This window comes from Ammospiza caudacuta, chromosome 2 (assembly GCF_027887145.1).
Source record: "Ammospiza caudacuta isolate bAmmCau1 chromosome 2, bAmmCau1.pri, whole genome shotgun sequence".
NCBI lineage: Eukaryota > Metazoa > Chordata > Aves > Passeriformes > Passerellidae > Ammospiza > Ammospiza caudacuta.
The window spans coordinates 116,632,015-116,657,219 of record NC_080594.1 but is presented as its reverse complement, the minus strand read 5'-3'; the positions used below and the strand labels follow the sequence as shown (position 1 = coordinate 116,657,219).

General features: G+C 42.4%; 1 protein-coding gene across 1 annotated transcript; it reads left to right on the top strand.

Annotated features, from left to right (window-relative positions):
• The first annotated feature begins 2,411 nt into the window (after window positions 1-2,411).
• Window positions 2,412-24,242, top strand: UBASH3A (ubiquitin associated and SH3 domain containing A). The gene is made up of 14 exons (XM_058800215.1): window positions 2,412-2,524; window positions 7,022-7,075; window positions 8,881-9,067; window positions 11,194-11,392; window positions 12,181-12,350; window positions 13,784-13,992; window positions 14,741-14,867; window positions 16,980-17,079; window positions 18,084-18,206; window positions 18,973-19,065; window positions 20,197-20,341; window positions 22,291-22,403; window positions 23,292-23,398; window positions 24,105-24,242. Exons 1-14 carry the CDS (start codon window positions 2,412-2,414, stop codon window positions 24,240-24,242), a joined length of 1,878 nt encoding a protein of 625 aa, XP_058656198.1.
• Window positions 24,243-25,205: the final 963 nt, after the last annotated feature.

Genomic DNA, 25,205 nt, shown 5'->3' with positions numbered 1-25,205 from the left:
CTTTGACTGCTGGGCTGGGGGAAGAGACTTTCTAACATATCTCGGGGTCACTCTGAGCAGCTAAAGTTCTGAGACTTCATCTCTTCATCTCTGATCTCACAGACTCACCTTGCTCCTCCTTCACTGGGTTTAGCCTTCGCCGTGTGCCTGCAGAAGGTTTGTGAAAAAGCAGCATCTCACGTTGCTGAAGGATCAACTCAGTTGCACTCTGAGTTGTACATATTTAGAAAATGGAAATGTAGATTTGGGGTGGTGTTCACAGGGGTCCCAGGAAGAGTGAAGAGATGAGAATGTTGACTCCATGTTTCAGAAGGCTTAATTTATTATTTTATGATATATATTATATTAAAACTATACTAAAAGAATAGAAGAAAGGATTTCATCAGAAGGCTAGCAAGGAAAGCAGAGAATGGAATGATAACAAAAGCTCCTGACTCTCAGAGAGTCCTAGCCAGCTGGCTGTGATTGGCCATTAATTAGAAACAACCACCTAAGACCAATCACAGATCCACCTGTTGAATTTCACAGCAGCAGATAATCATTGTTTACATTTTGTTCCTGAGGCCTGTCAGCTTCTCAGGAGGAAAAATCCTAAGGAAAGGATTTTCCATAACATATCATGGCTACATTTGTTCAGCTGCAAGGAATGCTTGAGAGTAGTAATAGTTTGGCTGGGTGGTTTTCACTTAGAAGAGAGATTCTTGATAGAGGGAAGGATGGAGGGAAGAAGGAGAAAAAAGGATGATGCAAAAAGCCACAGGAGAGTAAGTGAAACAAGGCCCCTGAGAGGCCAGGGAGGATATGAAAGTTTTCCATTATAAAACCCATGTCCCTGAAATATGGCTGAGATGAGAGAAGCTCTTCAGTCCCATTTCTGTGCATGATGGAGACTGGCAGTTCCAAAGGAGAGGACACCACATCATGTGTGGGGGGGGTCCCCTGTGGCAAGAAGGAAATGATGAATCTGACTTCATGTTCTTAGAAGGTTAATTTATCATGATATGATATGATATGATATGATATGATATGATATGATATGATATGATATGATATTATATTATATTATATTATAGAATGCTATGATGAAACTACACTAAAGAGTAGAGAAAGGATACTTACAGAAGGCTTAACAAGGTACTAATGAAAACTCATGACTCCTCAGAGTCCTGAAACAGCTGGACAGTGATTGGTCATTAAAAACAATTCCCATGTTGGATAAACAGTCTCCAACCGCATTCTAAAGCAGCAAAACACAGGAGAAGCAATCAGATAATTATGTTTTCTCCGAGGCTTCTCAGCTTCCCAGGAGAAGCAATCCTGGCAAAGGAATTTTTCCAGAAAATATGATGGTGACACTCATGATCCTCTTAAGCCATGGCATCAAGAACCGTTCATCATCTCTTGGGTCACTCTTTCAGCAGCTTTCTCTGGAAATGGGGACACTCTCCCCACCAGGCTTCAGACAGTTCTGATGGTTCTCCAAATGGCTGGAGAACCAGCTCAAGCTGGCCAGGTGTCCCAAGGGGAACTTCAGCCAAAGTGGGGAAAACATGAGGGCTCATTTCAGGTGACCAGCAGCTCAGGTGATCTCTTCAGCCCATGGGGTGAGGTGTCCTGTCCTCCAGAGGGAACACTGATACCTGCAATGAGGACAGAAAAAACTGTCTCCAACCAATTCACCCACTCTAGCCATGCTGGAAAGGCTGAGGACCAGCCAGGGCAACTCTGCAAAGCTCCCACAGTGGGACTGGCACCACTGGAAAGGACAATTCTTCTCCCTGCTTCCACCCTGAGCTGCTCCAAGCTCAGCCTCAGGGCGTGATGTCTGGATAGGACATTGGGTTTAATCTTCCACAGTTTGGTTCCTCATTGCCTTTGGAGAAGACCAAAAGCAGAAGCTACATATGATATGGGCAGGAGGACTTGAAAGCTGAGCCCAAAAGGAAGGTTTTGGCCTCCAGATGAACTTCCTACTCACTGCAGGACAGCCCCAGTTGTTCCTCCCTGGTGCAGTTGCAGATCAGATGGATTTTGTGGCTTTCAGGAGACAGTTTATAATGAAAAGCTAAAAGATTCCACCCCAGCCCCTTCCAGCAAGCCCACCCTGACTGTGGTGGTTACCTTTGGTCTCCTCATCTTGTTCTGCTAGGGCAGGTAAGAAAAACTTTTGCTTTTTCAGCCACCCTACGACAAAAATTCAGAGGTGCAGATTCTATGAAAACAGGATGTCAGCTTTTGTCAGAAAAGATCACAAGGGGTGTAAGGTTGGGTTCTTTTTTTTTTTTTTTTTTTTTTTTTTTTTATTTTATCTGCCTCCTTCTCTCTGTTTCATTTTCTGCCTTGCTCCCTCTTCTCTTCACGCCCTCCTCCCAGTGTGTCAGAGCACACGGAGAGGGCAGGACAGGCAGGAGATGGCGGTGGCCGAGGCACAGCTGTACTCAAAGGTGTCCAACAAGCCCCGGGGCAGGGGCACCTCTGCCCTCCTGGAGCCTCTCCTGGCCAAAGGGTTCCCAGCTCATCTTGCGTGAGTACCATGCTCAGCTGCCCTGGCTCTGGGGGATTTATCCAACTTATGAGGGGTTTGCCATAAAATCCCCGTACAGGCAGCCTGGGTTTCTTGATCAGGAGATTGGGCTGCTCCTGGGGTGATGTCCCCAAGCAGAGATCAGGCCTGTCTCACTCTGAATTTCATATGTGAAATTCTCATGTGTAGTATGATATACATCTCATATATGGTGTGTATTGCCCACACAACAAAACCAATCTGCTCAGTATTCAATATTTTAAAATACTGTGTAAATCTAAATCTATAGTATGATATGTGATATATATTCTCATATATATGTATGTATATATATATATTCTCATATATATTGTCTATTGCCCACATAGCAAAACCAATCCGCTCAGTATTCAATATTCTAAAATACAGTGTAAATCTAAGATGCTGTGTAAATCTAAATCTATAGTATGGTATGTGATATATAGTCTCATATATATATGTATATATTCTCATATATAGTGTGTATTGCCCACGCAGCAAAACCAATCCGCTCATCATCCAATATTTTAAAATACTGTGTAAATCTAAAATACTGTGTAAATCTAAATCTGTAGTATGATATCTATTCTCCTATATTCTTATATATAATGTGTACTGCCAACACAGCAAAATCGATCTGCTCAATATCGAATATTTTAAAATACTGTGTAAATCTAAAATATTGTGTAAATCTAAATCTAAAGTATGAAATATGACGTATATTGTAATATATAATGCATACTGCCCACACAGTAAAACCTATCTGTTCAATAGCCAATATTTTAAAATACTGTGTAAATCTAAAATACTGTGAAAATCTAAATCTATAGTATGATATCTATTCTCCTATATTCTCATATATAATGTGTACTGCCCACACAGCAAAACCAATGTGCTCAATATCCAATATTTTAAAATACTGTGTTAATCTAAAATACTGTGTAAATCTAAATCTATAGCATGATATATGATATATTCTCATATATAGTGTGTATTGCCCATACAGCAAAACCAATCTGCTCAATATCAAATATTTTAAAATGCTGTAAATCTAAAGGTGCAAGCACTTCCACATCATGAGTTTTGAGAGGCTTCTCAATGAGTTGAGGAATTGACCGTAGTTTATTCTTGGGATACATCCTCTTTGATTTTGTCTGCTTTTATTACTCTTATAATAAAAAAACAAGGGTGTAATTTCTAGCCAAAGGTTCTTTCAGGCCTGGCAAAAATCTCCTGCTGGGGGGTGTCACTGGAAACTGTTTTTTTCTCATTAAGATGCCCCCTAAGTCTGTCAATTTTTCATCCTGTCTTGTCATCAGGATCTTGTTCCAAAAATCATGTTCTGCCTAGAAAATGTCATAGTAAAGAATGAGGCTCTATTCTTGGCAACTCCAATGGATGGGAGAGTGACTGGTGGCAGGTAAACAAGTTAATGCAAAAGAAAATTTCAGGTCATTCCACCCCCAAACATCTCTCATGTTGGACAGGCACGTTTTGGGGAAGATTTTCCAATTTCCGGATGGCAAGTAGGGACATTTTTGTTCAAACCGTTAAAAAAATAAATCTTATTATTTAAATATCAAAGAACCCCTCATAAAAATATTTTAGAAAGAAGAGCGGTACCTCTCTACCTTTTGAATGAAAATTAAATGGGTGGAAGAGGTTCCATTTGTGAGTGCTGTGTTGTTTTTTAGGAACAGCTGTGGTAGCAATCAGTATCAGACACGATGGGCACAGCTCTCAAGGGAACTGTGAGTCCCTTGTTCCCAGTGATGCACAATGGAATTTTAGCTGAAAATATGGCTCATAATTTCTTTATTAATACTGTAACTTCGGTCAGGTCAAAGTAATGTCCACTTTTTGAATTTTTTTCTGTTTAATGTGATGCTTTTCCAATCCCCTTCAAAATGCTTTCTGCTGTTACTGAGATGACTTTGTCCTTCCCAGTTCAAAATCAAGAAGCAGCAGCAGAAATACTGCGCAAATTGATGTAAGATAACAAAATATAAAAAAGAAATTTAAAAAAAAATTTATTTCCTATTATTCACCTTAAGACCTTCAACATTTTGGTGGTGTTTTTAAAAACCTTTTAGCTGTCTCTGTTATCTCTCAATTAAACCATGAATGAAAGTACTGAAAAGTTTCTTTTGAGATGTCCTGGCCTGAGAAATATGAGGTGGGGTGGAAAGATTACAAAATTTTCCATGTAGAACCAACAGGCCAAAGCAGCATTTCCCCAAAAAACAAATCTCAAATATGTGAGGGTCAAGTCTAGCCTAAGATCAAAAAATTCCCACAAGAAATTGTGCCAGCAGTTTCTGTTTTAGAGAAGAGCCAGCTTATTCTCACTGTAGATGTATTTTTAATCTACTTTCATTACAGATTCTCAATGGTTTATTCATCTCTCTATCTGAGAGAAATTGCTATATGCAGAACTTATTCTTTGCATTACTTTTCAGTTTTGACTTCTCATCTTGGAAGTGTAGGACTAGTCACACTCCTAGTGCTATGGGCTCTATAAACCTTGCTGGAAATCATGCTACTGGAATTTTCTGCTGGAAATCACATCCCCATATGTGTTGAGACAAAAGGTGAGATGAAAGAGGAGCATGAGGGGACAACGAGATGGGACTGAGCAGAATGGCAGTTCATGGCCTCAGGTCTCACTTGTCTTATTACAGTTAATTTTGAAGGCCTCATTGTAAAGAAAAGCTGAAGCCAAGCTCGGATTTAGCTTCAGAGCTTGTGCCCAGGTGGGAGAGCAGCATGGCATGAATGGTAAAACCTTCCCCTGGAGGTGCAGCGAGTGGTTCTGAACCCTGGCATCACTGCCGCCAACACTTCCACAAGGCACAGGGTGAGAAATGAATTTGTAGAGAATTCTCAGAGCCTGACAGAAGGTTCACAAAGTGTGCATCTGCATGCAAACTTTGAGATAAATGCTGACTGAGAAATGCCATGGAAGAGGATGGACATTATTGAGAGAGAAATGGAGCTAGAAACAAGTTTCAAAGGATGGCCTTGCAAATAAGACTAGATGTTTTAGAGAAATAGAACTATGAAAGATGCATTGGAATAGGACCCACGAGGGGGAATTTTCGATGATTAGCTTTAAGGCATTTACAGCATGGTGTGGCAAAATCTGATAGGCCAAGAAACACTTGTGATGTATTGTAAGTAGGAAATAGTTGGCTTCTGATTGTGATGCCATGAGTTATAACATTTGTATTGTGTCTCCCTTCACATGAGACTGAAAATGGAATAGAAGTTTTTAAAACACCTCTCAGTTGCCCCATCTGTGGGTCAGAAAAAGGTTTAATCTTATAGCACATCAGGGAAGGCTACGTGAGGAGAAGGACAGAAGGAGGGCTCAGAGGAGAGGTAGAAGGAAAGTTTGAGTGGAAAGACTCATGTTTGTCCTCATCCCTATTGATCCCCACTGAAGAGCCAGCAGTGGCTGCATATAAATGTTATTAACAAGCCCAAGTGTGGTTTTTACACCGAGGAGAGGACAGAAGACTGGGAGGGAACAAAACGATGAGCCTGAGTCGTGCAGCTCAGTGCACACAGTGCTGGTGTGTGATGGTCTGTCATGGGGATGGATGGAGAACAAAAATGGGAGGAGACAACACAACTCAATGCCCTCAGGAGCCAGTGTCCAGAAAAGATAGCCTCAAAAGAGAAGGAAAACCATCAGCAGAAGCCAAGAAATTCAGTAGTTTTCTTCCAGTGTCCTCTGTCTCTACATCCGTTTGATGTTTCTTCTGAGAAGTTTGTAGGTGCGTTTCAGGGGTGGAAATGGGGCTCATGAATGCAGCTGCTGCTTGAACACTGGAATCTTACGCCCATTACCCAGTATTTAGGCACAAAGGTTTTTTGCTCATGTGAAACATGAGGCTGGCTTTTTGAAAGCTCTAGTTAGAAAAGGAAACCAAATCCTACCCCAGAGAACGGAAGTTGCAATAACAGAGAGAAATGAGAGATTTTGTCCCTCATTTCTGAGTTGCTGGCTTAGATCTGGCTCTCTGCTGGCTCTGGGGGGTCCTCAATCCAGATTCCAAACCCCAATATCATTTTGCTTAGTTTTAATGTATGGGCTTGGCCCTGGCATCTTGAATCAGCCCCTTTTTGCTATGAACCAAGAAAACCCTGTTCTTACAGTGCTTGGATGGATGGTTCATCTAACCCCAAGGAAATTCATCTAGTCAGTGAGGCTGCTAAGGAAACACCTCCAGAACACAAGGGAAGGCATCTCATGTGGAGCACAGGTTACCAGTCTTTAAGGAATTAAACACTTGCAGTGAGAAAAAAGCTACTTGGAAGGCTTCAAGAACAATAACATTTGCTAGCAAAAACCTTCTTGCTAAATGTCCTGCCTGTGCTGGAAAATAGACTTGATGACCAAAGACACTGAATGCCTTTAATTCATAAAAGTTTTCTTTCAGGAATTCTGAAGAACCAATCTTGTGTTTTTTCTAGGCAAAAAGCCTTGGTTGCTACTGGACAAAAAACAGTAGAAGATGCAGTAAAATGGTAAGTACCTGTGATTTCTAAGGTGTGCCTTCACATTAAAGCTGCCTAAAAATCCTTGTTGATGTGCTCATCCTGTTGCTGAATTTGAAGTTAGGTGCCATAAAAAAAACAAACCCGAATTTGAGAATTTTTTTCTCATTTATTTTACTCAGAGAGAGAAATATTTATATTTGTACTTCTTCTGGGACACAAGGAAACTTGCAGAAGGTCCAGGTAAATTAAAAACAAGCAGCTACTGTTATCAATGAGTCAGTTCACAGGACCAGCTGGTCAGGTCAGAAAATTCACCTCAGCTTTAAGCCTCCTGAGAGAAAGGAGCAAGGAAAGAGGGAAAATTTTTGTAAACCTATGACTGCACTTAGAAAAACGTGCAGAAACAACTGCAGCTGAAGGGGAACAGAAAGGCCCATCACAAATTAAGGTGAAAGGCTGATGGTTAGATGGAGGTATTATTACAATTTAAATCACTTCTCAGTTTTGAATGCCACAAAGTTTCTCTACCAAGACTCTTACAGAGTATTTATATGTCATTCATGTGCTGATAACTGATGTTTTTGTTGTTGTTTTAATTCACCTTCACGTTAAATATAGTCTTTCCTTGCACTTTCTTTTACTTTTTTTCCCCTTGGTTCAGTTGTTTTTGTTCTTTTTTCTTCTATTTTCTTTTCTTTTGTAAAAAGCCAGAGGATGCATTTGAGAATGGCATATTCTTTCAAAATAATTTTTTTTCAGGGATGCTGCCACACTTCCCAGCAGCCCTTCCCAATCCAAGAGCTGCAAAGACAAACATACATCACATGAAAGACGTGGTGAACGATATCATCACATGGCACATAAATTTCTGACCTTTCCTTGTGTGTTTCTGATTTGCCTTGCTGACTTTTCTTAGGGCTGAATAAAAAGGCTCATTCTGCATATTATTTTAATCTTCAGCTGATTTTAATTTTGTCATTCTTTAACATGTTCCACCCATTGCCATTTTCCTACTCCAGCTCTCTGTTTCCAGTCATGAACAAGGGGAAGAAAAACCCCAAAACCCTAAAAAAGTATTTTTTGTTTTTTCTTGTTTTCCTGAGATTCCCACAGACTTGTACCAAAGCTGTCTGCATCCTAGGATAACACTGTCCCTGCTGGCTGACACTGACAGAAGCAAAGGCACATGACAAAATGTAAAGTAGTCAAAAAATAAGCAGAAAAAAAATTCTCAGTTATTTAATGCTGCAGAGAAAAAATTGAGCTTTAACTTCAGGTTTTCATTTGAAAGAAAATAAAACTGCATTTCCTTTTTGTGATCTCTGTTATAGAATGTGGTAATGTTCCTCACTTGGGGTCACCAGTTGTGGTGGTGTTCACAGGGGTCCCAGGATGAGGGAGGAGACGAGAATCTGACTCCATGTTTCAGAAGGCTGATTTATTATTTTATGATATATATTATATTAAAGAAAAAAATATATTAAAAATATACTAAAAGAATAGAAGAAAGGATTTCATCAGAAGGCTTGAAAGAAAGGAATGGAATGATAATAAAATCTTGTGACTGACCAGAGAGTCTGAGCCAGCTGACTGTGATTGGCCATTAATTAAAAACAACCACATGAGACCAATGAAAGATGCACCTGTTGCATTCCACAGCAGCAGATAATCATTGTTTACATTTCATTTCTGAGGCCTCTCAGCTACTCAGGAGGAAAAGATCCTAGCAAAAGGATTTTTCATAAAATATGCCTGTGACAGTAGAGGCCTTCAGCTGCAGGAAACCAGAGCGGTGCACACACTCACTGTCAGCGTTACACTCTTGATTTCAGGCTGCATTCCCACTGCAATGACCCCTCCCTGGATGACCCCATCCCCCAGGAATATGCCCTGTACTTGTGCCCCCGGGGCCGCCTGCACAGCCGCCTGCAGGACTTCTGGAGGGAGAGCAAGCGCCAGTGCGGCAAGAACAGAGCCCACGAGGTCTTCCCACACGTCACCCTCTGCGATTTCTTCACGGTGAGGCAAGGACACTGCAAGGTCGGGTTTCAGCTGGGTGATACTTGGTGAAACTGGGCCACCTGCTGTTGTCTGACACCAGAACTTGTTGGTGATCAAATTACATGACGCAGGTCCAGGCATGTTGCTTAAAGTCTGAGTGAAACTTAATGTCCGAGTGATGCTGAATGTCTGAGTGATGCTTTGTAGGAGTGTCAGGGGTAGGACAGTCGGGATGGACGGAGAGCAGAGATCTCTGCAGCCAGGTCATGGAACTTGTGGTTTATTGCAAAGGGCCCAAGTGCAGGGCCCTGCTGGGAGCTGCCAGCCACAGCTCAGAGTAGGCCCGATAGAGGAGAGGGGTAGAGAGGATGAGAGAGTAAGAGAGTAAGAGTGTTAGGGAGTAAAAAAGGTAAGAGCGTAAAAAGGTAAGAGAGCAAGGTTCCCATTACAATACCATAAATCTTCTTCTGTGCTGAATATTCTGATTCTCACTAACCAATCTAGTACAAGATACAAATCCTATAGCATTTACATACAGCCTATAAGAATCATTACATTACCATACTGTGTTACATTTTAAACCCTAAAAACTCCTCTTTGGACCCCTTCTGCCAAGCTGTAGGGTCTGCTCTGACCCTTGGACCTGTCTGCAAGCAGAGGGCATTGTTTCATCAAAAGGGGATTACCTTCAGCCAGCCACACCATTGCTTTCCAGTTGTTCAGTAACTCAGGTATCTCAAAGCTTGCTTTCGTTTCAATCTCGCTTACAGTTTCTATATTCTCAAAATTTTTTGCCAGACAATCATATTTATAAGGCTTTCCTGTTTCATCTTCCCCAACAATGCTTAATGTCTGAGTGATGCTTACTCTCTGAGTGATGCTGAATGTTTGGGTCACAGTTAATGTTTGAGTGGGATGTTTTGAGGTAGCTGGCAGCTGGTACTGGAATCAGATTTATTTCATTTCCTGAGCCTTTCATTTTCTTCACTCAGTCATCTTGCTTTTTCCATCTTTAAGGAAATCTCTGCCTGCTCAGCAAAGTGTTTCAAAGAACATGGTTGTTTTCAGTGCCATTTTGGTAGATCCATCTAGAGCAGCCCTGTGCAGTCCAGCTGCTGTTAGTCTTCCATGTGTCCATTGCTGCATGGATTTTGGATGATAAACCTTCCCAGCCAGGGCAGCAGTGGCTGCCATCAGCCAGCTGTGCAGCAGGGACAGTGTTATCCTAGGATGCAGACAGCTTTGGTACAAGAATGTGGGAATCTCAGGAAAGGCTCTGTCTTCCCTAGAGAGCCCCATCACTGCTATGGTGGTGTGTCCCAAATTTTACTCTTTTTGTTGAAGTTTAAGATTTTGTGAAATCTTTTGTGATGTCCAGTCCAGCACTGGACTGGTCTGGAAAAACTCTGGAGCCTCCTGGGATCCAGTTTTAGCACGTTGACGATGCAACACATGAACATCAGCTCTGTCTGGGATGTGCTGAAACAGGCATGGGCTAGAGCAGCTGGACAAAAAATTACTTTGTTCATCCTACTTTTGTGTTAAACCATTAAGTGCTTCCTTCCCACTAAGGGTGGGCCATCTCAACCCTGCCAAAAAGTAGAGACAGTGAAAATAAGATTGTTTTGTTGCAAAATACTGAGTGGTGCTCTGTGACCATTAAACACAATTATACAGAACAAAAATCATTCATTAATAATGAATGCCATGCTCTTGGGAGGCATTAAGTTTAAAGGCCTGTATGGAAGAGACGACTGCATTGCAACCCTCACCTTGCACATCTCAGTAAAGAACTGTAGGATAACAATAACACAAATTGCTGCTTAGAATTGAAGAAGGAAATCATGATCCCTGTTTCAGACTTGTTCCTGCAGATGGTAAAATATTTTGGCTTTTTCCTACCCAAACTAGATAAACTTGGGTTGAAGGCTCCATCTTCCTGTTATAGAACCAGGACACTGTGCTGATCCAGCTGCCAAATACTGCTGGGTTTATTGCCAGGGATTTCAGGCAAATTCCTAGGTATTTTGTGTTTCTCAGGAAGTTTATAGCCCCACAGTTTTCTGGCAGTGCTATATGACAGAGGTTACAACCCTGGCTGTGAGCTGGTGGGTGAAGCCTGCTCCTCCTCTGTTTTCTTTCAGTGTGAAGACCAGAAAGTGGAATTCTTGTATGACGTCCTAAAGAAAGTGGGTGACAGTTTTTGCCAGATCTTTCCACCATCCATTTTCCTAACACTACATGCATCTCCCAGCTACCTGGGCTTCTTCATTGATGACAGCCAGGCAAACATCCTCAAAGACTTTGCTGTGGCATTCTCAACAGAGGCTTCAGCCCTGGCAGGTAGGACCAACACCAGGGGGAAAATGGGAGGATGGTAGCACAAATGTGTAGCCACAGTACTGAAAACATTCCCTGTGTCTCCAGGGGAGCTTAGGTGATGTTTTCCTACCAACTAACAGCCTTTGCTGCTACAGATTTGCAAGCAGAGTAGCAGAGGAGGATGTTTTGATCTTTGAAGACACAGCACTTTTGCCTAGAAGCTGAAATGATCCTGTGTGCAACTCGGCAGGTGATTGATCAGGATATCCAAGATTGTCAGGGACATAACCCTCCCCAGATCTCCACCCTCATGGTGCTGTGCCCCAGCTTGAACTCAGAAGAGGAAAGTTATTGGAGAAGACTTCAGCAAAATATTTAGATATTTAAATATTTAAATATTTAGAATATACAAATGTTGTAAAGTTTGTAAATGGCCTGGCTGCATCCCTAGGAACAGGGCCCAATACCTTTTCCAAGGGAAACTGCATCACCAGTGGAGACTGAAGGGACACAGCCCCAGCACAGCTTTGTCTGGGAGAAATGAGTTCAGTGCACCTCAAGCTGGGAGAGAAATCCAACCATGATAATTTCTTTTCCTCACAGACGAGGCCAGGAAGAAAATCCAGTCCACATTTGTGAATTATTTTGACGTGATTAAAACCATGACACCCTTCAAAACCATTACTCAGTAGATCTGTACCACTAGTTACTATAATATTTCTTCCATCATGCAGATTGTGTAGGATAAAACAAGAGGAGCATTAAATGACCTTTGTTCCTATGTCGTGCTGTGATTGTTTCATCCCTAGACTGCCACGTGAAGCCCTCCTTGAAGCAGTTCCACCTTACCCTGGCTCACAGGTTTTACCCTCACCACCAGAAGACTTTGGAACAGCTGGCCAAGTGCATCAACCCAGGAGAGCCCTGCCAGTGGGTGGCTGCTCTCTATTCACGGGACATGCGCTTTGTGCATTACCAGGTACTGGAATCATACTGGTTCATCTCCTGAACCTTTCCTTTTCTTAGCTACAGTCACCTTGCCTTTTCCATCCTTAAGAAAATCTCTGCTTGCTCAGCACAGTGTTTCAAAGACCATGGTTGTTTCCAGTGCCATTTTGGGCTGAAAAACTGCACTCCTGAATCAGTAGATAATACCTTTATTTTTGCAGATTGCTTGACCTGCATGTCTCAAAATATAACTCCAAACCCCAGAGAAAAAACCTAATCTTACCATGATATGAGAAAATAAGAGACAGGAAATAATGATTCTTTAATATTTTCTAGGATTTGTCAGTTTACAGTTTTGCAGCAAAATTCCCTTCAGCAAAATTAGTTTTCTTGATTGTTCCAGCCATGATGAAAACTGCAGCTGCTGTGAGCAGGGGTCAGTTCTCATTGATGATTTTCTGCTTAGCAGACTCAGTTGAAACCAGTCAATGTTCTTTCAGTTCTCATTTCCAAATTTAAATTACAGAATGTTCCACTTTTTTTCAGATCAGTAAATCACTTTGTCACAAGTCTCGTGTTGGATTTTAGTCACACTCAGGAGAGCTGCAAGCAATCGCAAAAATAGGTCAGATCTATGTTTGCTTTCAAATAAAAGCAGTTAGAGGAGGAAAAATGTATTTTTGTGAAAACCAAGTGCCTGTTTTTAAACATATTGTAAGTGTGGTAGTGTCTTCCTTTTCTGTTGGAATCTGAAATTCCAGGGAATTCTCTGAACTTTGGGCCTGGAAGCCAAAGAATTAAGCACATAATTTTATCTGAGACCTTGAAAAAGGCTTCCAAACTTAGGTGCTAGAAGCGAGAATGTGGCTTTATGGTTTAAAGCAGAGATATGTTAAGCTGAGGAAAGTTTAAAGTTTTAGAGTGTAAGATATAGAAAAATAAAAGTAGTTACAGAGGAAAACAAGAAGTTTAGAATGCAGTACTGTAGGTTTGTGTGTCATAACATGATTGGCTAAGAAAGCTTACACTGTAGCATGGGTCTGTAAGACAAAATATTTAAGGATTGGGTCAAAAACACAAATATCCTTGTTGGCAGTGTTTTATTAGTCAACAAATCCTTAAAAGGTCTTGCAAGTAGAGGTCTTGTAATCTTCTGAACCATGCAGTGAAGATGTGAGCCAAACTCACCCTTCCTGCCTATGTAGAAGAAAAATAAATCACATCATCTAAAAATCTCAGAGGTTCCATCTGGAATTCTTTCCAAAGCCCCCACACTTTTCTTCTACCAAAATGCCACTGCAGATCAGGCTGCAGAGTGGCAAACAGAGATGGTTTAAAAGTGCCACTGCAGAGCAGGCTGCAGAGTGGCAAACAGAGCTGGTTCTGCATCCAGGATCGGCAAGCACCCATCCCCTGAGCAGCTACAGCCCAGGGCACCCCTGACCCTGCTGTGTGTCCCCACAGAGGCTCAGGGCCCTCTTCCAGTACAAGCCCCAGAACATTGATGAGCTGATGATCAACGCTGGGGATTTGATCTACGTGGATCCGAGGCAGCAGAGCGAGGCGGGCGAGGGCTGGGTGGTCGGCACCTCGCACCGCACCGGCTGCAGGGGCTTCCTGCCCGAGAACTACACCGAGAGAGCCCACGAGTCAGACACCTGGGTCAAGCACAGGTAATTTCATGGCTGTGCCTTTCCTTGGCCGTTCCTCCTGGCTGGGAATCCTGAGCGTCTGGGTGGGATGCTGGGATATCTTCTGAGAGGAAAGAGGCAGGATGCAAACCTGCAGAGTGCGTAAGTTCAGCTGCTCCAGGATTGACCCCTGATCACTCTTGGAGAACCTGAACGCCCTAATGAATTTTGAAAGAGCACATTCTGCCAGGGCAGGCTCAGCCTTCAGCCTGGCTCCCTGATCTCTTCTGTTTTTTCTCCTCATTTCAAGGGCTTGTAAAGTTGGCATGAAATGAAACCACACAAAGGTTGCTCCACCACCTTGGCACCACCCTTATCTTGTTGATGTGCCCTGCATCAGAAGCCACCTGTCTGGCTTCCTGCACCTCATTCTGCAGCACAGCTGATGCTACTTGCAGATTAGAGCTGATTTTTCTAAGCTGGGAAGTTTTGGTGCACTTCTTGATGTCTCAGAGAAAGGGAGGAGGCCACCAGGTAGTTATTTCCTGCTTGAAGGTCCCACTTTGGCAGGGTTACACCCAATACACACCATCAGTTCCTCATATTTTAACCTCTTTTTTATGGGGCATATTCTAAATGAACAGCAAAGTGATGAGCTGGATTGCAAGTGTGCAAAAAATATTGAATGGAGCACGAATACTGACTTGCTGGTCCTGTAAATAACATCATGACTCAAAAGTCTCTTCTATTTGTCTGCCTGCGTGTGTTGCTGCTTCTGCTTTTTCTACAGGGAATATGTTTTTGACACAGCTTCAAGATCCTTCACCAAAACTGAAAAGGAACCCAATGTAAAGCCAAATGGGGAAGCCCATAATCTCAGTATGTCAAGGAGTGTCACCAATGTTGTTTCTCTTCAGGTAATTGTTTTTTCCATTTCTCATCTTTGCCACGTGCTTTGGCAAATATGCTACTAATTAATGGCATTTAGTAAATTTAGTAGAATCTTCCTTTTCCTCCCTCATATTTTCATTTTTGTTGTACATTTATACACACAGTTTTATTTATTATATTGTACATTCATATATATATACACACTCATAATGTATTGTATCATATCTTGTACATTTTTTCTGTACTGTAGATGATGTATATCACAGGTGTCTTTCATAAATCTTTCCCTGCTCCTGTCAGAGTAGCACAACACATGAGTTCTCTGCTCAGGTTTCTCTGAGCACAGCCTCAGTGGGTATGGAGACAAGTCTGATAGGTGAGACACAGACACAACCTCCCCTGACCTCCACATGGCTTCAGACAGAGTAAATAAATCAGAATTAATTAGGCTCACTGCTCTTACATCTGGATTCTATGGATGTTGTCTTGGAGGTTTCCATGGCCTCAGATGACGTTTAAATGTTCAATTTTCTTCTTTATTTTTAAATGTGTAGCTAGTGCAGATAACAGCACAGAACAGATAGCTGGAGTGGTTAGCAGCACTGGTAGGGTCACATTTTTCACCCAGATCCAAATCAACAGCTATAATTTTTTTCCATTTCTTCTGATAGGAAGAGCAAAACAAGTAAGGACTCTGTTTTTTTTTCCTACAGCACATTTGCACCTGAGTTGCCTTTTTGGCTCTGTCAGAGATGCCAAAATGCATTTTCAGCACAGACATGCCTCAGAAACCCCTTTAGCTTGCTGGCCCCACAGCCTCTCTTCCTGCTATGCCGGGCAATAACCCTGGGCTGGTTTTGCTAACATCAGAGAAACTGAGGGCACCTTGAGGGAGTTTCCGTCCTGGGGCCTCCAGGACACCATCTATGTGACTGTAAGAACTTTCTGAACAAGTCACACGTCCTTTCTCTGGCTCTGGGCCTCTCTTATCCAGGTCAGATCTGGGGCAGAGCCAAGGCTTGGCCTGAGAAATGTGTTTTGCAGAAGTGCACATCTCCAGTCTAGAGTTTCCCTGGCCTCTGGGTTCCTCTCAAGGAGAAAAGGAAGACCACAAAACCTCGGGTTTATACTCTGATCTTGTGGCAGTTAAGGGGTGTTTCATGGCAGAATTTCAAGTATTTAACAGAATGCATGAACATCAACCTCAAACAACTTCTTAAGAGTTCCCTTCTCTGTTGCTGAAGATGCAAAGCACTTAATTCAGTGCTGCACCACTGTTAACAATGCTGTTTTAAACAGTAACACTGTTTTTAAAGTTTTAAAACCTTTGACCTGTTTCTCCCTATCTTCTTCTCATTTGTATTTAATGTGCATTGTATACTAACCCCAAACTACTTCAAATTTATTTGTAATTCCATGCAGTCTGAGTAAAAAAAGTGGCCTTGTAGGAGATCTGGGTTCACTGTTGATTTGGCCACACAGTTATGAAAATGTAGAAGTAGTATTTTCACTAAGAGAAGAAGGAGAAGCTTGGTGTTAGTCCTGGTGTAGAAAAGGGAATTACCAGTCAGATCTTAGCTAATTTTCTGCTTTTTGTTTATATCACCCATATGATATAAAGTAAAGTTATGATTCCTTCCCACACTGAGGTTACAAGATCTGTTACCAGCTCTGCCTTTCACTTGTGCTAACACAGAATTAGAACCTGCAGCCCATGAGGGTCGGGGATGTGACCTTTGACAGGACAAGACAAAGTAGCCTTAAGCCACACCAGGGGAGGTTCAGGCTGGATATCAAGAAGAATTTTTCCACTGAAAGGATGGTTAAGCATCGAAGAGACTTCCCAGGGAGGTGCTGAGTCACCAAACCTGGAAGTGTATAAGAAACATCTGGATGTGGCACTCAGTGCTGTGCTTGAGTTACAACGTGCTGGTCAGTCAAAGGTTGGACTCAATAATCCTTAAGGTCTTTTCCAACCTTAATGATTTTATGATTTTCTTTCATTTTTCATCAGTGGAGAACCAGTCAGGCTTATCACTGTCCTAAGGACAGGCATCTATTCTGCTGTCTCTTCTCCAGGAATCCAGGCTTTTCCTGCAGGTTGTAGATAATATCCTTCTGAAACTCCCTTTTCCCAGAACGCTGCCCTGAGGAGAGGGGTGCTGGTGATGAGCCACGGGGAAAGAGTGGATCAGGTCTTTGGCAAATCTTGGCTTCAACAGTGCCTGACTGCAGATGGTGAGTAAGGCAACAGGAAGATCTTCAAAAACCAGGGCCAAACCAAATTAACCCCAGTAATGGGTAGAAGGGATTCAATCTTTGTGTAAATGATAACAGTGCAAATCAGTCACAGCACTGCTTCAACCTGCACAGAACCAGGTCACAGTGTCCTAAAGTCCTTCCTGTTTGTGCTCCCTAAATCCTGCAGATAAACAAAGCTCTTGTGCTGCTGATGGAGGTGTGTGTCACTGAACATGAACAAATCACAGGAGCACCCTCATCACCTTTCATTACGTGGTTCTTGTCAGACCCCTCCACCTTTCTGGGCCTGAGTCAGAATTGTGGGCTCTTGATCGGTCACACTATGTCACTAGTCCAACCTGAGCAATCTGTGGTGGAAATGAATGTCAGCACTGACCTAAATGAAAATCTGAATTTCCTCTCTCTCTCTCAAAATTCAAAGAAAAAGGTACATTTTCAGGTGAAGAAAACTGATCCAAAACAGCGAAATATGTGTGTCAGGAGGAAGGAGGGGAACAAGAAGGTGGGAGTTCATGAGTGAGAGCTTTGTGCTGAAAGCCTGCCTTGCTCTGCTGGAGACTTCCCATCTTTAAGGCATGGAATTCACAGCAGATAAGGAGAGTGATACCATATAGCTGTATAATCAATAGTTTTCATTTTGATTCAGTGGAAATGGGGCTTTTTCGGTCATTTTGGCAACTGTAAAAGAATATAGATAGGGAGTCGATTTTTGTTTCTCTTGTGTCCCACAAAGCCAAATTCTCCTGATTTCTTGTTCTTCCTCTCCTGCTCCCCATTTGCTCCTTCTGAGCTTGAAGAAGAGGGGCTGTTCTCTTAGGACAGATGATTTCCCAAGCCAGTGTTGTGAACTTAAAACATGCTCCCTTTAAGGTAATAGCAGTGGCTGTTGTTCATCAGTGAGACACTGACAGTCTGTAAAACAAACACAACACAGCTGCTGCCTCCCTTGTGCCACAGCAAAATGTCCTGCCTTGTTTCAGGGAAATACTACAGAGCAGATCTGAACTTCCCCTCCTCCCTGCTGAGGCAGAAAGACAGCATGAAGCAGTCTGAATGTGATCCTCCTTTATCTTGCTGTGGTATTTTCCAGTCAAGGCTTATAGGTAAGCTGGATATTATCCTCCTGCAAGTGTAAGGGTTTGGGAAGCAGGCTGTCATCATCTGCCAAAGCTCATGCTGGCCTCGCAGCAGAAAAATCTCCTGCCAGCACTCAATTATGGGCACAATTCTCTGTGGGAAACCACTGCAATATCTTCTTAAATAGTAAAACAGAGAACACAACTGATAAATTGTTTTTGGGACCCCCCCCTCTGCCAGTTCCTGGAGGAACCAGAACACTCCCTGTGCCCTGCTGCTTGTCTGCAAGGGATGAATGCCTTGTGCAGTTGTCCCAGAGTGGACAGTGAGGGGTGAAGGGGCTGGCCAGAGGAAGCAGCTCCATGGTCAGCAGAGTGTGGTCACCTCACTGCAGGAAGATGGGTGATGTGGGTTAGGCTGACTCAATTTACTCACCAGATGAAGTTGTTTGTGCTCCCTGGGCAAAAGGCATGACTGTGACAGTGCTGATCTGCTGCAATTGCTTGTCTCTGATGGTTCAGATTTATAGACACAGCCACATGCCTAAGTGCTGTTTGCAGATTTGGGGTGAATCTTCTGTAATTATCTTTCCAGGACTCATTTTAGAATTGATGTTTCCACCAGAATGAGCTTTCTAATGAGCTCAATCAGCAGATAGTGGGAAAAATTAACAGAAAGGGACTGCCAACATATCCCATGTTGATGACATTACAAAGCTCTGAGGTGGTTTTTTTTTGCAGAAAGTGTTTTGTAGTAATTTCTCATCTGTCACACTTTGCTGTTGCCATCCAGGGGAAGCTCTGCTGGAGCAGGAGGTGACAGTCAACTCCGTGTACTCGTCCCCTGCCCTGTGCTGCGTGCAGACAGCTCAGCATGTACTGCAGGGTAAGGCAGCAAAACCTGCCAGGTGCTTCTGCCACACTGCAAACATCTCCACCAAACCTCTCTGAAGCTTCTGACATCAGCAATTAAGGGAGATGCACAACTTTGTGGTTGTTGTGGTTTTCTTTACGCAGGCAACACGAGGTGGTTTTGACTGTTTCTAATGCAGGCAGCAACAATCCTGCTGGTGTGTGTGTGCATTCTGTGGGATACATCAGAGTAACTCTGGGCTTTCCTAGTTAGAAACAAACCTGCTGGTGTTTGTGTGCATTCTGTGGCATATATCAGAGTAACTCTGGGCTTCTCTAGTGAGAATGGACCTGCTGGTGTGTGTGCAATCTGAGGAATATATCAGAGTAACTCTGGGCCTTCCTAGTTAGAATGGAATCTAATGTTATATAAAACAGAGGTGTTTCATATCTGCTGGAATTCAATATTAGTAGCTGCTCCTCAAATCACCACTGCCACCTCTTCCAGAAAATGTTTTGACCCAATTATCAGATGTATCCAGAGCTCTGAAGGATCTGATTGTGAATCAGGGAAGACTGGTTCCATGCTTCCTTTTGCAAACCAAACTATTTTAATCCTTCATGCTGCAGAACATATTTTCTTTCCTCTCCCTCTCTTCTTTTTCATCTCCTGTTCCTTTCAGCAAGCTCACAGTTCATTGCCATGTTTACATCAGAAGGCATTCACTGCCACTCAGTAACCTCTCTTGAGAATACTCAAAAAATAATATTTCTTTTGACAAGAGAATTCCATTTCTAATTCTGGACAATTAGAACAGTTTACTGCCCCACTGAGGAGCAAACGACTATATAAAAATGGTAAAAATATTTCCTGTCTGAAATTTATCCAGATTGCAACATTGCAAAACTGAGTATTTTCCCTCTAGCAGAGCATCACAAGAGAGCTTCAAAAATTATAATTATGATAATGATGATGATAATAATTTGCAGTCACTTTATGTTAGTCATACAAGAATATAATGGTGGCTTCCTTTAATCAGTTGGTTGATAATAAGTAATTCATTTTCATTAATGAAAGTACAACAGCAAACAAGGCAGAATGTATAGCCTGAATGTAGCACTTCAAGTGTACCTTTCTCCTAAGATCTATTTCTTGTTCTTGCAGGGCTTAAATTAAATCAAAAAGTCAGAATCAGGGTGGAACCAGGACTGTTTGAATGGACCAAGTGGGAAGCAAGCAGAGCAATCCCTAAATTCATGACTGTGGCAGAGCTGGTGGAGGCATCTTATGACATAGACACGAGTTACAGGTAATTGTGTCTGGCTGATAAAGCTGTGGGGTTTTTCCTTGAGATATCTTGTCCTTTCATGTGTCATAAATCATTGCAAACATTGCAAAGATGGGGTGATTCTGATCAAATTCAGTTCAAAATAGGATATAAAAATAAGATATGCTGTCACAAGCACATGGGTGCACTAGCACAAATGTCTTATGCATGGGACCAGCCCTCCTCTGGTGCTGCCTTGACATTATGGGCTTTAATGTCAGGTCCCAGGAGCTTTGCTTTTGTCTTTGGTTCATGTGAAAACACTTTGGAAATGTGAAGAATAACCTGATTTTCAGTGACAAAGAAATGTGATGTTTATATAAGGTCAGTCAGCCCTTGGCTGAGGGTCTGCAGGGCAGCAGCAAGAGGTTTTGGGGACAGGCAAGATAAGAGCATTTCACTTCAATTGATGTTTCTGGCATCATTTTAAGTTGATCAAAGATTAATGCTGTGCTCAGCAAGGACTTTTTGGAGCCCTCATAACTTGGCAGGGTGAGGGTCGATGCCTTTTCTGAGCACTTGCAAACCACAGCCTGGCAGGAAATGATAAACCTCCAATTCAGTCTAACTCCTCATCTTGTTCACAAACCAGTCTGCTCAGTGTTTGCAGTGCAGCCAGATCCAGGAAATTACTCAGCTGTCTCTGGGATTTCCCACATATTCAAGAAAGGGGGAAAGGAAACATCTCATGTCTTAACACATTCCTTACAGCCAACAATGTATCTTTGTTTGAAACTGCATAAAGTCCCCAAAATCCTTCTTTTTTTTGGAGCACAGGTCTTTTTGGTGGTTCTTCACTAATAGAATATTCTCTAGGGGGTTTTTTTTGGTCCAAAATCACTTGCCTCAAAAGAAACTGTGCAAATGCACAGCAGTGGGAAGTTCTTTAAGGGAATCTTTAAGGCAATGTGAACTACAGTGTTTAGGCCCCTCACAGCTCACTCAGGTCCAGGCAAAAACAGGGTGGATGAACTATAAACTTTGACATAGAATGCCAGTTTCTTCCCATCACGTGCAGGACTAAAAAATCCTTGGGTGCCAGCTGTTATGAATAAGATCACTTAAAGAATCACCAGCAAGGGGTATCAGTAAAAACCAGATTATAAAATTAAGTGTCAGCACATTAAAATTCATTGGCAAGGTTCACTCTACTACTGAGCTCGTGGGACAGCAGGGTCTGGTTTTACCAATCAGTCCCTATAAAAGCTGTCCATCACCCAAGCCCCACCAGACCTCTGAGGCTGCCCTGATTCACAGCAGTGTGATGGTCTGGCTCTTGGGGTTTTTGGGTGCCTGAAAAGCCTTAGTATATAAATGAAAGAATGCCTGGTCTCAGCAGAAGTACTCAGATATCTTGGAGTGATGCATTGTGATTTCTGTCCCTGGAAACACCTATTTTTTAAACTCTAATAGTGGAAGTCTTTACTATCCATTTGGCCGGCATTGCAGATGAGCTTTATTCAATATAGATTTTTATTTACTTGGTTTATTGAGGAGATTAATGCTGAGATACTAAATCTTGAAAGCATTCACATCATTGTTGTGTCTTCTTATTTTGAACTCAGTCAGGATTGGAAGACCCAGGCAGCTCTGCAGCTCATGTCTGGGCAATGGTCTTTGCTGGCAGAATTGCTCAAAGCTTTTCATAGGCACAAATCCTGCTTTAAATAATCTCCACTGTAAACTGCAAGTTTTATTGAAGCCTGGTTTTCCCTGCATCTGGTGCTTTACGAGCTATGAGACTTAGCCATGAAATTGAATGGAAATTACTCAGAGAGAAGCTCATGCTTCAGACAAGCAGAGGTAACAGTGTGTCGGCCAAGCCAGTAGATAAACCTTTTAACTGAGTGCCTTTTTCTCTGGTGTAGTCATTCAATGCTGCTAAGAGTGCATTCATCCACATTAACATATATTTGTGATTTTATTGTCAGGGGTAACTTCCCACTCTCCTCTCTGGTGCCATCAGAAAGTTATGAAGACTATGTCAGCAGGAGCTCTGCAGTTATAAAACACATCATCAGTGCCTGCCCCTGCAAAGGTAGGGGTTTCAGATCCTTGAATATTCTGTCAGACCCTTGCAGTAAGAGGAACTGGCAGAGATTTGCCACCAGAAACACATTTAATGTGAGCTTTTGGTACTGCACAGAGCTTAAGGTAGACTCAGTGCTTGCCCTGGGCTACACCAAAGTAACATAAATGCAATTTATGGAATTGAAATGAAAAAAGTAAAATAAAACTGAGACGGTAGAGTACTAAATTGCAAAAGTATATGCTTTTCTTTGTCTTTCTACATCAGGATGTTGTGATGGTGTTCACAGGGGTCTCAGGTTGAGGGAAGAGATGAGGATCTGACTCCATGTTTCAGAAGGCTTGATTTATTATTTTATTATATATATTACATTAAAACTATACTAAAAGAATAGAAGAAAGGATTTCCTCAGAAGGCTAGCTAAGAATAGAATTGGAAGGAATGATAACAAAAGCTTCTGTCTTGGACAGAGAGTCCGAGCCAGCTGACTGTGATTGGCGATTAATTAGAAACAACCGCATGAGACCAATCACAGATCCACCTGTTGCATTCCACAGCAGCAGATAATCACTGTTTACATTTTGTTCCTGAGGCCTCCCATCTTCTCAGGAGGGAAAATCCTAAGGAAAGGATTTTCCATAAAAGATGTCTGTGACAGGATGTAGCTCAGCAAAATATAACATGCTTTTCTGGAAAGCTTTTTTCTCTTTCCCTCACAAATGCCTTCTCTCAGTAGATGTCACGCTCAACACACCAGATATTTTTTGCCCATCACAACACACTCTGCCACATTATCAAAGAGGTCTGCAAAGATGAACAGCCCCAAAGCCACCTCATCCCCATGTGCTGGTGGAGAATGTGGCAGTGCTGCAGCTCCCTCACCGTGGTTCTTTGCTTTTCCAGGTGTCATCCTTATCGTGGGCCACGGCTCCTCCTTGGCACCCCTCAGCCGGGCACTCACAGGGCTCCCCAGCAGAGACAGCAGAGACTTTGCCCAGATGGTGCAGAAGGTGAGAGGATTTTATTCCACCAGGAATCCTTTGGGTTGTTTCATTGTGTTTTTAATAAGGAGATTGCTTATGCAGCAAGTCATGTGTAACAGCATGCCAGCAGCAGTGACATCAGCTCTCTCATTCCAAAGGGGGTCTCACACAGGTTTAGCAAAGCACTGGAGGTAAAGAGAAGGATTTTATTCTGGGGGCTTTGTATGTGACTGGCAGCTAAGTCTTTGGAGAAGATTTTCATCTGGAAAGTCAATGCCATGTAACCCCTACAGATATGAGGTGCATTTGGAAACCTCTCCACTTGGAGCCGGTCTCCTTCCTTTCAAAGTGGGAAAAGAAGGCTTTGGGGTGACCTAATTGCAGCCTTCCAGTACCTGAAGGGAGCCTACGAGAAAGATGGAGAGAAACTTCTCAAAATCCTGGAGTTACAGGACAGGGGGCAATGGCTTCAAACTGACAGGGGGCAATGGCTTCTAACTTTAGACTGGATATTAGGGAGAAATTGTTTACTGTGGGGGAGGGTGAGACATGGGAACAGCTTGCCCAGGTATGAATGTGGAGTGGTGACACAAGTTCAGCTTTCACCCCTCAAGCTCCCAGCCTGGTTTTAGTTCATTTCAGGAGTGACAGAATATCAGGGGCTTCTCTTTTCTGTAGCAAAGCCCCCTCCTTCATGTCAAAGCAATGACCCTGCTGGTAACTTCCTTCTCAGATCCCTGCCCTGGGCATGTGTTTCTGTGAAGAACAGAAAGAGGAGAACAAATGGCAGATGGTCAACCCACCAGTGAAGACATTAACTCATGGAGCAAATGCAGCATTTAACTGGAGAAATACTATCATGGAAGATTAAAATGCCATCTCTGCCTTTGCAGTTGTCAAAAAGGAGCCAAAGGCAGGTTATGGTTCATCACAGTCCAGTGATTCATCCAGAAGACACACAGAGGGTGGGAAATGCCCTCTCTGAGCTGTCAAAGCACAGAAAAACACTTCTGAGTTTGGTGCCTGGATTTTGTTTTTATTTTGGTGACTGAGAAGAATGAACTTGAGAGGTAGGGCACAAGTGAGAAATAACACTTTTGATGGTGGTGACAAAAGCACCTTTTAACCTTTCCTGAGCAAAAAATGTTTAATAAATATAGATATATATAACTACCTGATTATCAACTCCACTCCAAGAGGCACTGAAGTAAACAATGCTGTATTTTTAAGACTGAACTACATCCAGCAAGAATTCCCTTTTTTTCCCCCTTCTTTATTCACTTGGATATTTTCAGACAACAGAAAAACTGGGACTGAAAAAAGTCAACTCCTACCCAAAGAGGAGACCAGCTCTAGCTAAAGCCACTGTGTTTCCTGTTCACTCCATCAGTTCTGTGAGAGCAAATACCACACTGACTCTTAGTTTACCTCTTCTATGAAGGGAGTCCATTTTCTATCACATCAGCTCCTCATCCAGAAATTCTCAAGTGCTGCATATTGCAAAAGGGTTTAAATTATTTCTTTTTGAAGGGAAATGAACCAGTTGCTTTACTGTTTTTGGGACAAGGAAAGATGCCCCATGTTACTGTACTGGTGACAAAACTGTGACATGAGCAGCTTTAACTCTGAACCCTTCCCAAGGTGGCACTTGCAGCACAACAGCTTTGCTTGTGCTGGTTGTGAATTTATTAATGATGATCCACCATCCCCGTGGGTCATCTGGAAGCTTTCTGCAGCTCTTCTCTATGTGATGTGTTTAATTAACAAAATGTAGCCCTGAAATCCTATGCACAAACAGGAACATGCCTTTCCACTGTCCATTTTTCTCCTGCTT

Coding starts and splice junctions, on each gene's coding strand:
- UBASH3A (XM_058800215.1), top strand. CDS start 2,412: ATGGCGGTGGCCGAGGCACAGCTGTACTCAAAGGTGTCCAACAAGCCC. Junction 7,076..8,880: donor GTAGAAGATGCAGTAAAATG/GTAAGTACCTGT, acceptor TCTTGATTTCAG/GCTGCATTCCCACTGCAATG. Junction 18,207..18,972: donor TTTCCAGTCAAGGCTTATAG/GTAAGCTGGATA, acceptor GTTGCCATCCAG/GGGAAGCTCTGCTGGAGCAG.